Source organism: Egretta garzetta, unplaced genomic scaffold, assembly GCF_000687185.1.
Source record: "Egretta garzetta isolate BGI_Z169 unplaced genomic scaffold, ASM68718v1 scaffold108, whole genome shotgun sequence".
Lineage (NCBI taxonomy): Eukaryota > Metazoa > Chordata > Aves > Pelecaniformes > Ardeidae > Egretta > Egretta garzetta.
Window position 1 is genome coordinate 1837526 of NW_009260614.1, and position 13514 is coordinate 1851039.

Below are 13514 nucleotides of genomic sequence, written 5' to 3' on the forward strand. Positions count from 1 at the left end.
GGAGTATGCCGGGTGTCGGCTCGTACCCCAGCCGCTGCCTTCCTGGGGCACCCATGGTGGTGTTTTTTATTTTATTTTTAAATCTAGAAACCAAGGCACTGCCTCTGGCTCCTTCCCACTCTCTCTCCTACCTCTTTTCCACTTGTCACATCCATTTCCCCTGCCGCCTCTCCGGGTGCGGGTAAGGCAGCGGCAGTCAGTCCGATTGCACCCCACGCTGTCTGCCCGGCCGTGCCTTCCCCTCGCCCCGCAGATGTGACGAGAGCTTGGGATGCTCTGTCTGAATGCATTCGGTGGGTGCTTGTGATGAAGCAGGTAGCCTTCGCATCCTCCACTCATGCCTCAATGATTTCAAGTAGACCTGAAACCCCTGTGTTATTGTGCACCCTTGCTCTTCCCCTCCCTTAAAGGCAGCTAAACCATCTCAGAATTACCTTGCAGCTGGCAGATAGTCCCCAGACCAGGCTCTCCATCCAGCTCTTGCAGGGAGAAACCTTCAACATGTTTTGTGGCTTCTGTTCCCCACAGCCAGAGTGCAAAGACCAGACTAAGAGCTTGAAATATTTCCCAGGGTTTATCCCAAATGATGGGAACCCCCGGTCTAGCTGGGGGATGTCGGCTCTGCTTTTCACCAAGTACCTTTTAGAGGCTGAAGAGGAAGGAGAGGAAACGCCCCAGCATATGGAGATCTTCCCCAAAACTTTCCAGGATCTCTCTTCTTGCTCCTCTGTATGGCAGGGCATAGGAACAAGGGACAAAGCACCACTACCATGCTCTAAAAAAGTCATCCCTCATTTCTACCAGCCACAAACCACTTGTTATTTGCTCCTTCTCTTCTCCTCGGCCTTCAGCTAGGTGTGCAACGCTGGAGTCTCTCTTTGTTTTTGATAAATCATTCATATTTGTCCAGTGGTGCTAATAGACATGTGCTGGAGCTGCTGCTTCTAAGCCAATTGAGACAAAGATCAATGCTCCATAGCTCTGCCGCACCAGACCTTGCACAGGCAAACACCAGCGCTCCCGCTGGCTCCCACAGCCTTGCCGTAGTTAAAACTGTTTTGGCAGCAGCTGTAGACAGCCTTGAAAGAGAGAAGGGATGGGTGGCTCACACAAAAGTCTGTGGACAGGCAGATCTTCCATGATTTCTGGTCAATACGGCCATCCCTGCAACTGTCTTGCCCCAGGTGCCAGGGGAGAACCAGGAGCCTGGGGTGCCCCAAGCTCAGCATCAGCCTGGTGGCCCTCGGCACCGACAGTGAGATAGCAGCAGGAGAGTGGTGGGGTGCAGGGATTCTGCTGCTTAATGACACGTATTTGAGCACAGCCTACCCAACGTGGCCTGTCTGAGTTTCTTCAAACCCTGGGTGTGTTGAGCGTGGACAGTTTCAGGGTGGCCCAGCACCATCCAGCCATACTTGGCCCTGGGTTTGCAGAGTATTTTCAGATTTCTGCTGCCATGGCAGGGTAGCTCCTCACAGCACAGGGCTCCTTGACCCAGACCCCAGCACATGCACCCAAGCTGTGGTGGCCATGTGAGAATGGGACAGGAGGTGGATGGGTGTAATTATGATGTGGTCTTTAATTGTGGAAGAGCCTGCCCCAGCAATCATTTCTGGGAAGCTCTGTTAGATGTGTTCACAGCTACTTCTGAGCTTCCTTTAAAAGCCACCTGTTTTGGCAATATAATCCCCATACCTGTAGTCACACAAACCCCACCAAGAATACTTGGTGTGACCTGCCAGTCTGCTGAGAGGCCTGGCAGAAACAGCCATTCCTTCCCCCCTGCAGTGATGATCTCACAAGTGATGTCAGCATGAAGTAGAGGGACCAAGGACAGTGGAAGCTTGGTCTGATGCTGATGTCCCCCTGCAGAAGTGGATGAGGTGCCACTCTCCTGGCTGGGACCACAGGTCCCTGGCAGAAGCCCTCAGCGTTGGCTGTACTTGGAGAAATAGCACCATCTATTTGCAGCTTTGGTTTCCGAGTGGCTTTGTAGAGAAGACAACATGGCCTCCACGGCTGGGTAGCTGTGACCCACTGGCAGGGCTGGGGATCCCATCCTGGAGCCAAAACCCTAAACTCAGAGCAGCCATCAGGCACCTCCCTGCAGCCCGAAGGCGGTGCCTGATGGCTGCTCTGAGTTTAGGGTTCTGTGTAGGAGTTGCACGACGTCTGTGTGGGGACCAGGGGAGGGAGGAGGCACGAAGGTCCACAGGCAGGTCAGGCAGCCCAGGCTAGGGGCTTCGTCACACCTTTGGCTCTCTCTTTCCAAGGTAGGGTCTGCCCTTCTCCTCCCACACAAGAGCATGAGGACGCCCACCCTGAGGTCAGCCCCTGCCCCACATTTCCCCATAGCTGCCTTAGACAGATGCCAGCTCATTGGGGTCCCAGAGCTGTCTGGGGGGACAGAGCTCCCAGGAAGGTGTTGGCCCCACAGGACCAAGGGGGAGGAATGCAGCCTGCCTCCAGCTTTGCTCTGGCTGGGAAAGCTGTCCCCACCCCAGCCCATCCCCACCTCTGTGGGGAGAGCAGGGGATGGGGCTGCTTCCAAACCCAGCTCAGCACCCCTCAGGGTTTGACCCCCTGCATTCTGGGTGACAGCAGTGATCTAGGACCCCCCCATTCCAGCTTTACCATGGGCTTGGGAGGAATGAAAAAGATCTGCTCTATTAAACCTGATGGGAAAAGGGTACAATGGGTGGCCTGGGGCATCCGAACCACAACGGGCGGCCGAGCGCATCCAAAACTCTACTCCTACAGCCTCTACTTCTTCTTGCCGCTTTTCTTCTTGCTTTCAATCAGGTGCAGCCCCTGCTTCTTGATGTCTTCCCGGGTGAGGACGTTGCCATGGTCTTTGTCAGCAAAATCAAAGGGGTCTGGAGGAGAGAGTGGAGAGGAGTGGGCTGGGGAGGGTCTGCAGGGCCACCTCTGCTGTGGCCATGTCCCGGGGGAGAGCCGGCATGGTTTGGAGGGCTGATGGCATCCCAGAGAGCCCTTGTGCCGAGCCCTCGGGTGCAGGCACTGCCAACTGGCGTTTCTGCCCCAGCATCCCAAGGTGACCTCCAGGACCTGGTGATGCCACCACTGTGGCCCATCTCCAACACTGTTGGGGCTTCCCATAAAGGTCTGGAGCTACGGGGTGGTGGGTGCAGCTCCCGCTCTGTTAAAAAGGGCGGTAAGATGCCAAAAGCTCATTGCCTCCTCCAAGAGCATGCATGCAATAGGAGGAGGCCACAGGCAGAGCCAAACAGTGGTTATTCCTCACAACTGGGTCTCCCTCCTTGCCCTGCAGCATCTCTCCTTGTTCCTGCTATGGTTTGACACTCACCACCCCACCGGCTGCCTTCATTCTCCCACATCCCCACCTAAAACCATCATCCGTGCTCAAAGCCTTGGGGACAGCCAAGGTCAGCCCCAAGGCAACTCATGGGTTGGGGTCTGCTGGGACAGTGGGAGACAGACAAGGATGCTCAGAAATCCCAGTGGGCAGGGGCTGGGACAGTCACCATGGGATGTGTACCCACTGTGCTCTCCTACCTTGGACCCTACTGCCCATGTCTTCCAAAGAAATCTTCAGGTTCTGAGGATCATTCGTGGTTGTTTTCTCCAGAAAATTTCTGACCTTCACAAAAGTCTGTGAAAGACACCTTGGGTTAACTGCTGAAGGGGAGGTGGGTGTTACAACCCAAGGGGTGCCCCACCTTGACGGCTCCCTGGCAGGGACACCCTGCAGGGCCCAGTGTCACCTGGGGCTGAGCTGCTTCATGGCTCTTCCCTGGGGCCACCTCCATCCTCCCAGCCAGGAGGATGGCTGGGGATGGGCCATCCGGGAGAGCCCCGTGGGGCTCCCCAAAGACCAAAGCAGGGACGGAGCCCCCATGCACCTCATTGTCCTCGTCGGGGCTGTGCCTGTCAGGGGACAGGTCAGCCGCCTGCTGCATCAGGTACTGCAGCTTCTGCTCACAGTTCTGGAGCTTCTCCTCAACTCCCCTGGCCTTGACAGAATCATCCTGCAGTCAGAGAGAGAACAACCTTGGTGGGGAAAATGAGCCACCTGGGGTGATGGTGGCTGCACCAAGTGTCACCGTGCTGTGCCGTTGCACCACCAAGCACTGTCCAAGGCCATGCTCGCCCCTGCACCACACAGGTACCTTGCTGGGCACAGTGATGCCGTGCAGATGGACAAAGAGGTTGTCGATGCCATTTTCAAACTTGAGCAGGAGCTCCTGGTTCCTCAGCATATCGGTTCGCATCTGCTCCAGCCGAGCCTCTTCCCACTGCAGGTTCATCCTCAGCTCCTCCTCCAGCATCCTGGAGCCAACCACATTCACATCCATACAGCTGCACAGGGGTGCAGGACACCCCAAATCTGTTACAAAAGCTGCTCAGGTTGCTCCCTTCCCCGCAACCACAGAGCAGAGATGCTGCCTGCAACCCAACTCCGTGCTGCTGGTACCACTTCTCATGCCAGGCAAGGAGCAAGGGTCCTCCTGCAGCCAGAGCAGGAGCTTTGGGTGCTCTGCCAGGAGCAGAGCTGGGGGAGCACCCTGCTCAGAAAACCACCCGGTGCAGGGGGGGTGGGTGGCTGCAGTGGGACAGAAAAGGGGTGCCCTGTTGGGACACCCATGATGCATATGTCCCCCCCAAGGGTGGTGACCCAGCTGGCACAACAGTCCCAAGGCCAGCAGCACCTGGTTGTGTTGGGGGGCTGGCGAAACTTCAGCTCAGCCTGCTTCAGCTCCAGCTCCTTCAGCATCTCCTTCAGCACCTGCTTCTTCTCCTTGCACTCCTTGATGTACTGTTCCAGGTCCACTGTGGACTTCTGCTGTGCCAGGAGCCTGCCGGGGATGTCCTGGCCAGGGGAGAGCACAAGGACTCAGCCCGTAGTGCTCCTGCAGGGTACAGGATCTGGGCTGTGGCCTCGGTGAGGTTTCTGCACCATGGACTGCTGCAAGCTCATGTCATGGAGGAAAGCAGCTCCATCCCTGCCTGCATGAGATGGGCTTTGGGGGGCTCCAGGGGCAGAGGACAACAGATAACCCCGCAATGAAACAAGGTGAGCTTGAGCAGCCCTGGGTTTTACCAGAGATGTGTTTTTACGTTACCCAGAGGTGGGAGCACTGCATCGCAGCCTTGGCCTTCTCCATCTTCTGGGTCACCTCCATCTGGGACTGGGTGGGCTCCAGTTTGGGGCCTGGGGTGGGAGGGAAGCGGCAGGGAGGGATGCACGTGTGCTGTGCCTGTGTCCCACCCCCCTGTGCTCCCCCAGGCACTCACCCCCCAGCGGGTCCTGTGGGTGCAGGGTGGGGAAGTCCACGGCGAGGTCATACTTGGCTTGCTGCAAGGATGTTCATCGTCACCCCCCGAGCTGCTGGCACCCAGGGGGAGCTGGCCCTGCAGCCCTCCCGGGCTGTGCAAGGCTCAGCACCGATGCCTGCCCTCTGCCTGCAGCCCTGCCTGCGCTGCCTCCCCCCCACTCACCACTCTCAGGTGCCTTTCGCTTGCTTCCTTGAGCCAGAGTCTGTCGATGTGCACCTTCTGGGTAGCCAGGGAGTGGTACCTGAGCTCTCTCTCCGCGAGAAACCGGGTTTCCATCTCAGCCATGTCCTCCTGGAGCATATCAGAGAAGAGAGAAGTGGCTGCCAAAGTCGGAATGGACCTTTGTGAGCCAGCTGAGCTTCTGGGATGGCCAGCATCAAAAATGATCCCCCCTGTGTAAACAGGCTGGGAAGGAACCTGGGCAAGAAGGGCTGGAGGATGGAGCTGCGTTCACCATGGCTGGTGCTTCGGGTGGGCTGTCCCCAGCCCCAGGGCAGCCTGGCCCAAGAGCAAGGTGTGGGAGGCATCTGAGTGCTGTGGGCAAGCCCAGCTCTGTCTCTTTTGCTCTTTATTGCAGGAAGACTCACCAGCCTGGGCACATGGTGCTGTCTGTGGGCTCTGGAGTGTGGGAGAGGGCCCCAAGGTGCCCCGTTCTATCTCACCTTGGTAACATCAGCAGCTTTGAGGGCATCCAAGGCCATGAGCTCCATGTCTTCCAGCTCCCCATAGTACAGCTCGGCCATTCCACACAGGAGGTCTAGGTGCAGAGGCAGGTGGGCCAGCTCCTGGGACACAGGGAGCCCGCAGTATGTCACCCCACCCAGCCCTGGGGGTCCCCTGCATGCTGACACAGGGGATGGGGGCAGCAGGAGGACCTTGCCCAGCCGGGAGGGCGTCCCACCAGCGCAGCCCCTGGGGCACCTCATTGCCTTTGCAGGGGGAGTGGGTAGGACGATGACACGCTGAGCATCTCACCTTCCTCAGGACATCCCGCACCGCCAGGTACAGGGCGGTCACCTTCTGTCCAGCATGGACTTTCGTGAGCATCTTCTCAATGTTGTTCTCCAGCTGGCGAATCACCTGGGGCAGAGATGGGAGCGGGGGGACATGGGGTGACCCAGCACGCTGAGCCCAGCACCCACCCATGGAACATAGGGATGGGGGTTGGATGAAAGCCCCCCTGGGAAGGGGTCCTGGGTACCTGTGCCTGCTGTTGCTCCTCATCCATCTCAGCTTCCTGCAGCTGCTGCAGCCGCCTCTGCAGCTTGTCCTGGGCTTGGCTCCGCTGCCTCATCTGGTACAGCAGCATGTTGCATGTGTTCACCCGGTCAAAGATGTCGGCCCGGAGCTTCTCCTTGGCCACCTGGATGGGCATGGGAGAGCTCGCCAGGCTGGAGGCAGGGCTTGCTGGGCACCCGTGGGAGAAGGGGGCCCTGCCTGGAAAACTGCCCCCAGAGCAGAGCTAGGGACACCGAGCCATTGCTCCAGGACATCATCACTCCCTTGGCAGGATGGGGTCTGGGCGAGCTTTGCTCTGGGGGCCTGGCTGGGGTAAGGCAGAGGTGGGATCGACATCTGCTGCAGGCAGCGTCGAGTCGGGCTTAGGGACTGTGTAACGCAGACCCAGGGCTGGGCATCAATAAAATTGATCTGTGTCCCAGATGCGGAGAGCGGCAGCACTGGCTCTGTCCCTGCAAGAGGCCCCAGGCAAAGGCAGCTCTGCTGGGCCAGCGCCTCCATCTCGCAGGCTTATAACCAGGGCATAACCTTGGGCGAGGCAGCGAAGGGCAGAGAGAGCATCCCCCTCCCAGGGATGCAGCCGGGCCCCGCGGGAAGGCGGGCAGAGCTGGGGACATGCCGGGTGGGATGCCCAGCAGCTCTGCTGGGGCAAAGGGAGCTGAAGGAGGGCCTGCATGGAGGGGTCCTGTGGTGGAAAGGGACCCATGGGACTGCCAGTGAACACCTCGTGTCCTGCTGCACCAGCCCTGTGGGGCTGTCCCTGTGCCAGCACCAGGTCCCTCTGCTATGCACCCTGTTCTGAGCGTCCCCGGAGCCCCAGCCCCCCATGAACAGCCCGTGCCCACCGGACCCTGCCGTTACCTCCACTGTCTTCCTGGCCAAAGCGATGCTCAAGTGCTTCTGTGCTCCACAAGCCTCGGAGACGGTGAGCTTGTTGCACTGGGGGCAGGAAAGGGACAGAGAGAACATCACTGCCAGCCTGGGGACGGTCACAACCTGTTGCTGCCTGGCGCTGCAGGCTCCTGGGCAGAACCGGCGGAGGAGCTGGGCTCTGCAGGGCCAGCAGCAGGCTGGGGTGTGGCGGAGGGGACCAGCCGTACCTTCTGGACAATGCCCAGGGCTTGGACATCCTCCTGCACTGCCTCGCGCAGGCGGGGGAGCAGCTCCCTGTTCTGACTGAGCTTTTCCTCACACGACTGTGTGAATAACTTCCTCCCTTGCTCTGGAGGACATCAAGGCACTGTTGGTACCAGGCAGGATGACGGGGGGGGACCAAGAGCCCCCCCTGCCTGCCCCTGTAAGGCCAAAGGGGCAGCACCTTGCAAGGCGATGATGGTGTGCAGCTCCTGGACGCGCTGGCTGAGGTTCACCTTCCGTTCCTGCACGGCCCCGGTGGCCCTGCCATGGCCCTCCAGCCCCGCTGCACGTGCGGTGGCCATGGCAGCTCTGCTGCCCGGTGGAGTTGTTGCCGTGCTGTGACCACAGATGGAGCCGAGCTGCTCGTGCCCGTGGAACCCTCACCAACCCTCACCGTGGTGCCTCCAACTGCTGCACGCCGCACCCCTCCTGCTCGGCCATCGCCACCCGCTAGGCCATCACCACCGACAGCTCTTTCCTCTCTGCTGCTGCAGGCAACAGATTAATTAACAAGCAATTACTGAGCTCTCTAAGGCTGTCGAAGGCAGGGTGGGCAGTGGGGATCCCAGCTCTGTTTCCCATCACCGTGGCTACGGCAGTTGTAACCGGCCCAGCCGGCTGAGCCCTCCAAGCCCTGCCAGAAACAGGGCAAGGACAATGTCAGGGAAAATACGCGTACACGTACACCCAAGCACCCTACCAGTGCTCGCTGGGAAGCTGCCAGCTTATTTCAAGTGGCGAGAGGAGTTTATTACTTTGGAAATTTCAGTTAATTAGCCAGGAAAAGGTTGTGCTCCCCTTGAAATGGGCAAGAACAAACCAGCTACCAATACTGATATTTATTTTGATGCTTACCATACTTCCTTGCTGAACTACAAATACGACAAGAAACGCAAGAATGTACATTTATTTGTTGATAAATAAAATCAAGCTCCCTCTACCAGAGAAAATTCCTTAATATTTGATTTGCAGAAAAAAAGACTTTGTAAGGAAATGGCCTTCCTATTGCCCAGCTTGTAAATCAAGCTCAGGTTAAGTTTCCGTAACTCGGGATTGTTAACCTGCAGCCATCCTCTTGTGCTTCAGGTGTTGAACATAGAAAACAAAGAAGTTACAGGATTGTGGAATCAAGTATTACCGGTACAAAGTCATCTGAGGCTCTTACTCAGTGTCTCGTTTGCAGCTTTATGAGTTGCGTGTTAGCGCTAATTGCCAGTGACAAGCTAAATATCAACACCGTCATCTTCAGTGCTTCATGAAGTACGCACGAAGAGGCAGCCATTTGAAAAACAAGCAGTTAAGGGTTTGTACACACAAGGAATCTTGCCAATCTGTCCATGCCTGTAGAGGCCTTGATTTAGTCTGTGTCCGCATGGCAAATGCAGTAATTATGCCACTAAACTTTCCTAGGCAGCATTTAAACACCATGGAAGTTTACCCTGGGGGCAAGAGAAAGCATTTCAAAATGGATAAAATGGTTCCAGGGTCTCCGTTTCACTGGCCCTCAGCAAAACTCAGACCCTAGAGCGGCAAGTCCTTCCAAAATATCAGTAAAGAGATTTAACCCAACCTCGCACAAGCTCACATCTATAGACTGCTGCAGAAATCAGCTTCCAAGAAGAAGCCTTTGCCTAAGGACCTAGTCCTGCAGGCTCTTGGCACCTGACATGTCAAACCTTTCCTCCTCCAGTCGACTTCAACTCTCCCTGCTTGAATCCTAGAAAATCCACAACGTGCTAATGGTACAGAGCTAATGGTCACATGAGGAGCACAAACCAGAGCTCTGTTTAACTGTCGTGTAACAGGCAGAGTCGCACACTCTAGAAGTCAACAGCAAGCAAGGAACACAACACACGCTCGTCTGGGAGAGATCCAGTCGGCGGCAAGCCTGCAGCTCCCAACTCGCTGCGTTTGATCGGTGCGGGAACAGGCATGCCACACTCAAGGCTCCTTGAACTCCTGCTGGATTAGCTTTTAGTCACCCAAGGACATATACTTTGCCTGCTGGTTTGTATTTTTAGTATCTCCTGCCGTTGCTGTCGTCTCTTCCCCTCTTCTTTGCAATACACAAGTTCAACCTAAAAGCATTTGCTTAACGCAGCTGAAGCAAGATTTAACAGAATTATCAAGAACTATATACTGGGCCTCAGGAGCTGGCTGGAAATTCTGTGCATGTATTAGAAAGCAGCAGAGAAAGCCAGAGGATAAAGGACAGCTGCCAGAATTGTTTGCTATCGCACTGGAAGAAAAGGAGCACACGCAGACAGTTCCTGCTAGGGAATTATGGCCCAACAAAAGCCTGCCTAGCTCCTTAGCCAGAGGCCACCACTGCCCATTCGAGATTTGCTTTATCAGGCAAACAAGAACAGCTCAGAAACGCAGGCTAATCCTCAGCCTACAAAAAGCATCACCACTGCCAGAGCTACCTCCTATACTATTAAGAAAAATAATTATTTTATTTCTTTCTGTATCTATAATATATAAATAGACAGTAATTCATTTTTATTAATGTAGCTAAATATATTTTACGAATAAGTTATTTGGAGAATATTTCTTCTAAGTCAGCAAGTGCTGCTACATCCAGTGAAGGAAATCTTTGAGAATGGTCCTTTAAAGTACTCTAATTATCAAGCAGCCAATTATGGAAATTTAAGTCAGTTTTCGTGCTGCCAAGTGATGGGTTTAGACACGATCCACACTTTGCACCTGTTTAGAAGTGAAAATGCAGCTCCCTTTTCTTAAGGTTCCTCTCCTCAGATACAAACCCTGCCCCTCAGCGACTTAAAGTAAAAATGATTGGCGCTGTATCAGTCAACCACTCTTCAACAGCAACTCTCAAAGTAAACCAAAGCCAGAGTCACTTCCACACCAAGCCTTAACTCAATCCTCATTAGTGCAACTCGGACACAAAATGTTCCTACAGGCAAACCCATTTGTAAACCAAGCAAGTGTAAAATGATAAAAAAACCCCCCACACTGCATGGAAAAATCCCAAAGGATTAGTGTCAGGAAGTATTTGGCAGCAAGAGATAGGAAAAAACATGAAGGCCTAACAGACGAGAGTGGCTAACGCCAGTCATGTTGCAGGATGCTGCTTCCAGACGGTTTCGTTATTCAAGCTTTTCATCTCCCTCCTCCACGTCCTTCAGACTGAGCACTTCCAGTGTTCCTTTCCCTTTTGTCTCACTCCGGATCAGCTCATCAATCTCTCTGAAGCAGCCTGGGTCAATAAGGCACACCTGAAATATTTCACATTTCATCAGTCAAGCAATAATATCTGATTTTCATCAGCCCCTTTTCAGGGTCTAACATCAATTTTCATTAAAAAAAAAATTGTTTAGTAACTAAGAAGGACTTGGCAGAGTTGAGAAGCAATTTCTATCATGCAATCTTTCCACAGAAGTTCTGCTATTCCATTTGCCCACGCTGGACATGTCTTGTGATAGCTGGGATTGCTAGATTCTAATCTGTTCTCAGAAAGACTTTCACCAACACCAGACTTTGCTTTACCACAGACTATTTTTAAAGAAAATTAATTAACCACTGTCAAAATACAGGCCTGACCCACCAAATAAGTAAGAGTAACATATGTAGAGAAACTTATCAGTGTTGTAGGATAATCACTGCTATGAGAAATGACACTGTGCTGCTCCTCAGCTTGAAGCAGCAATCTCTGTAGAATCAAGGCTACTTCCAAGCTTTTGTCACTAGGATTTGGTGAAATTAAAATCTACAGACTACACCTCTGACTTAGAACCTCTGGTAAACTTGCAGTTTATCTAAACAACTTCCATATATTAATTTATCTTCTAGTAAAACGTATGGTGTAGTCAAATCAAGTACGAAACTCAAGGACTACTTTCTTGCTTACAATTTCCAGCTGTTCATGGAAGTCTTCATTCTCAATAACTTTAATCAGTGGCTTGAGCTTCTCTTTCAGTTTCTTCCCCTCCTTTGCTGGAAGAATAAATCGCAGCCTCATGTGAGCACGTTCAATTTGCATGGTCTCCTTTAACTGCCTGATCACTTCCAGTGCCTGTAAAAACATTAAAAAGAAAGAGCATTTACACACCCGCAGATCAACATCTCAAATCCTCTGCATTGGCCTCAGACACATTTCTCAGTACTGATCACCGCCACTCTGCTGCAAGGAGTTTGCTATTACGCTGTTTTGATAGATTAACAAGAAAAGGCAGAGTTCTTGCTGTCTCTGATCACTTCAAATACTAAAAAAAACCTGCCTGAAATAATGTTGTACAGCAGTTATACCGTAGAACAACAGAAACCCCTGTGGCTCAGGTGCAAAGCCTGATTTACCACCTCAATTAAAATAAACTATAAAACACTTATTTCTATTCCAGGCATATCACTGTTGCTGCTTTAATTAGCTTCTTTCTTTCTCCTTTCCCTGAGTTGTTAGAAAACAAACTGCAGAGTTTCAGAGGCTCCTTGTATCCAGCATTCAACCGCCAGCTGGCTGCAGGCTTTAGAGCATGAGGCTTTGGTGAACCCTCTGTGACTGCTAACAGAGAAATTACGCTTGGAGACAGCACCTCTGAGCAGAACCCAATTTTGCGTGAACGCTAACCTGCTGCTTCGTGCTCTTGTGCGGCTTGACGGAGTAGTGAATATCCTTCATGGCTCTTTCTATAAGGATTACTGTGTATGGCCTCTTTGTTTCAGGATTCACGCATTTGTCAGCCACAATAGTTGCGATGTCTCTAAACATCTGCTCCAGCTGTGTGTGCCGTTCTTTGTCCGATACCTGCAGCTCCCCTTTTGATAAAATCTGGATAGTAAATAACAACAAAAAGACAGTTTAAATATCACAGATTTGACCGAAGAGTGGAAACCCTAGCAACTGTGTTTAATTAAACAATTGCTTGAGTGGTTTGGTCAGACGTGAAGCACAGAAAAAGGATAACCATACTAATAATGTTCATCATTGTGCCAGACAACACTGGAAAGATTTCAGAGAAAAAAGGCATCACTGAAACCCTAAACTACAAAAAGAGCAGCGCAGATTTCCTTGAATTCTCATCACCCACAACAGGTCCACTGTTTATAGCCTACCAAGAAGGACTTAAGCAATTAGAGCTGTTCTTAACACTTAATCAAACTATCCAAAGTAAGCAACTGCCCCCTTCCTTTCTCTGCATCCTTAATAATATACCTTAAGTGAGAAACTCGTCAGTGCTGGTTAACCTTTCTTCCGTGTCCCTAGACAGCAGTGCATAGAAGCTGTATGTTATACAGAACACCTAGAACTCTTTTCTGCCAGATGCGTATATAAAATTTAAGACTACATGAGGGTTACCACTCCTTTCTCCCCATTTCTTAACAAACAACCCTTTCGCCTACAGCAGCACTGTGTTCTGTGAAAACCTGGTAACAAACCAATCCACTGTGTCTCTGTGACCCTTATGCAAAACATTTGGAAAGTCTTCTCCAAGCTTTTAGAAAGCAAAGTGGTTGAAACCTACCATCTTACAGATTTCTGTTTGGTCGTCCGTCCCAAATGCTTGAATGAGATCTTCCTTCTTCGCCACCTGGCCTTTGGAAACATTGACAAACACTGTGTGCGTCTGCAAGACCTCATCGAGATCTTTCTCCCTAGAGATGAGGGCAGGGTTAGGAAATCTGCGAGGTCAGCACCGTAAGAGCAGAGGAGGTTTGAGCAAGGAGGAACAAGTCCTGCTGCCAAGGTCTGAATCGGGGGTGCCCGGGAACTTCTGCACTAATGGCACTCCCCAGGGAGGGGCAGCGACACCAAAAGTCGTCCCGGAGTGCTCCCCCGGCTCCCCCCGGGCCCCGCCGTC

The 13514-nt window shown here is 53.0% G+C and overlaps 2 protein-coding genes across 2 annotated transcripts; both read right to left on the reverse strand.

Moving 5' to 3' along the window:
* Positions 1–2570: 2570 nt before the first annotated feature.
* Positions 2571–10382, reverse strand: CCDC183 (coiled-coil domain containing 183). The gene is made up of 14 exons (XM_009644973.2): positions 7877–10382; positions 7659–7780; positions 7420–7497; positions 6521–6682; positions 6295–6399; positions 5982–6104; positions 5482–5610; positions 5278–5338; positions 5106–5194; positions 4692–4852; positions 4152–4341; positions 3885–4010; positions 3538–3634; positions 2571–2876 (listed from the first exon to the last, which is right to left on the reverse strand). Exons 1-14 carry the CDS (start codon positions 7995–7997, stop codon positions 2764–2766), a joined length of 1677 nt encoding a protein of 558 aa, XP_009643268.1. The 5' UTR covers positions 7998–10382; the 3' UTR covers positions 2571–2763.
* Positions 10383–10474: 92 nt separating this feature from the next.
* Positions 10475–13343, reverse strand: SBDS (SBDS ribosome maturation factor; the record flags this gene model as incomplete). The annotated part of the gene is made up of 4 exons (XM_035900623.1): positions 10475–10934; positions 11567–11731; positions 12284–12484; positions 13179–13343. Coding segments are annotated over 4 exons (660 nt in total), but the record flags the coding sequence as incomplete, so codon positions are not given.
* Between the last annotated feature and the right edge of the window lie 171 nt (positions 13344–13514).

Excerpts from the sequence above, each read along its gene's own strand:
- CCDC183 (XM_009644973.2), bottom strand. The coding sequence starts at position 7,997 with ATGGCCACCGCACGTGCAGCGGGGCTGGAGGGCCATGGCAGGGCCACC. Across the intron at positions 7,781-7,876 it reads CACCATCATCGCCTTGCAAG|AGCAAGGGAGGAAGTTATTC; the intron begins GTGCTGCCCCTT and ends GATGTCCTCCAG. Across the intron at positions 6,400-6,520 it reads AGGAGCAACAGCAGGCACAG|GTGATTCGCCAGCTGGAGAA; the intron begins GTACCCAGGACC and ends TCTCTGCCCCAG.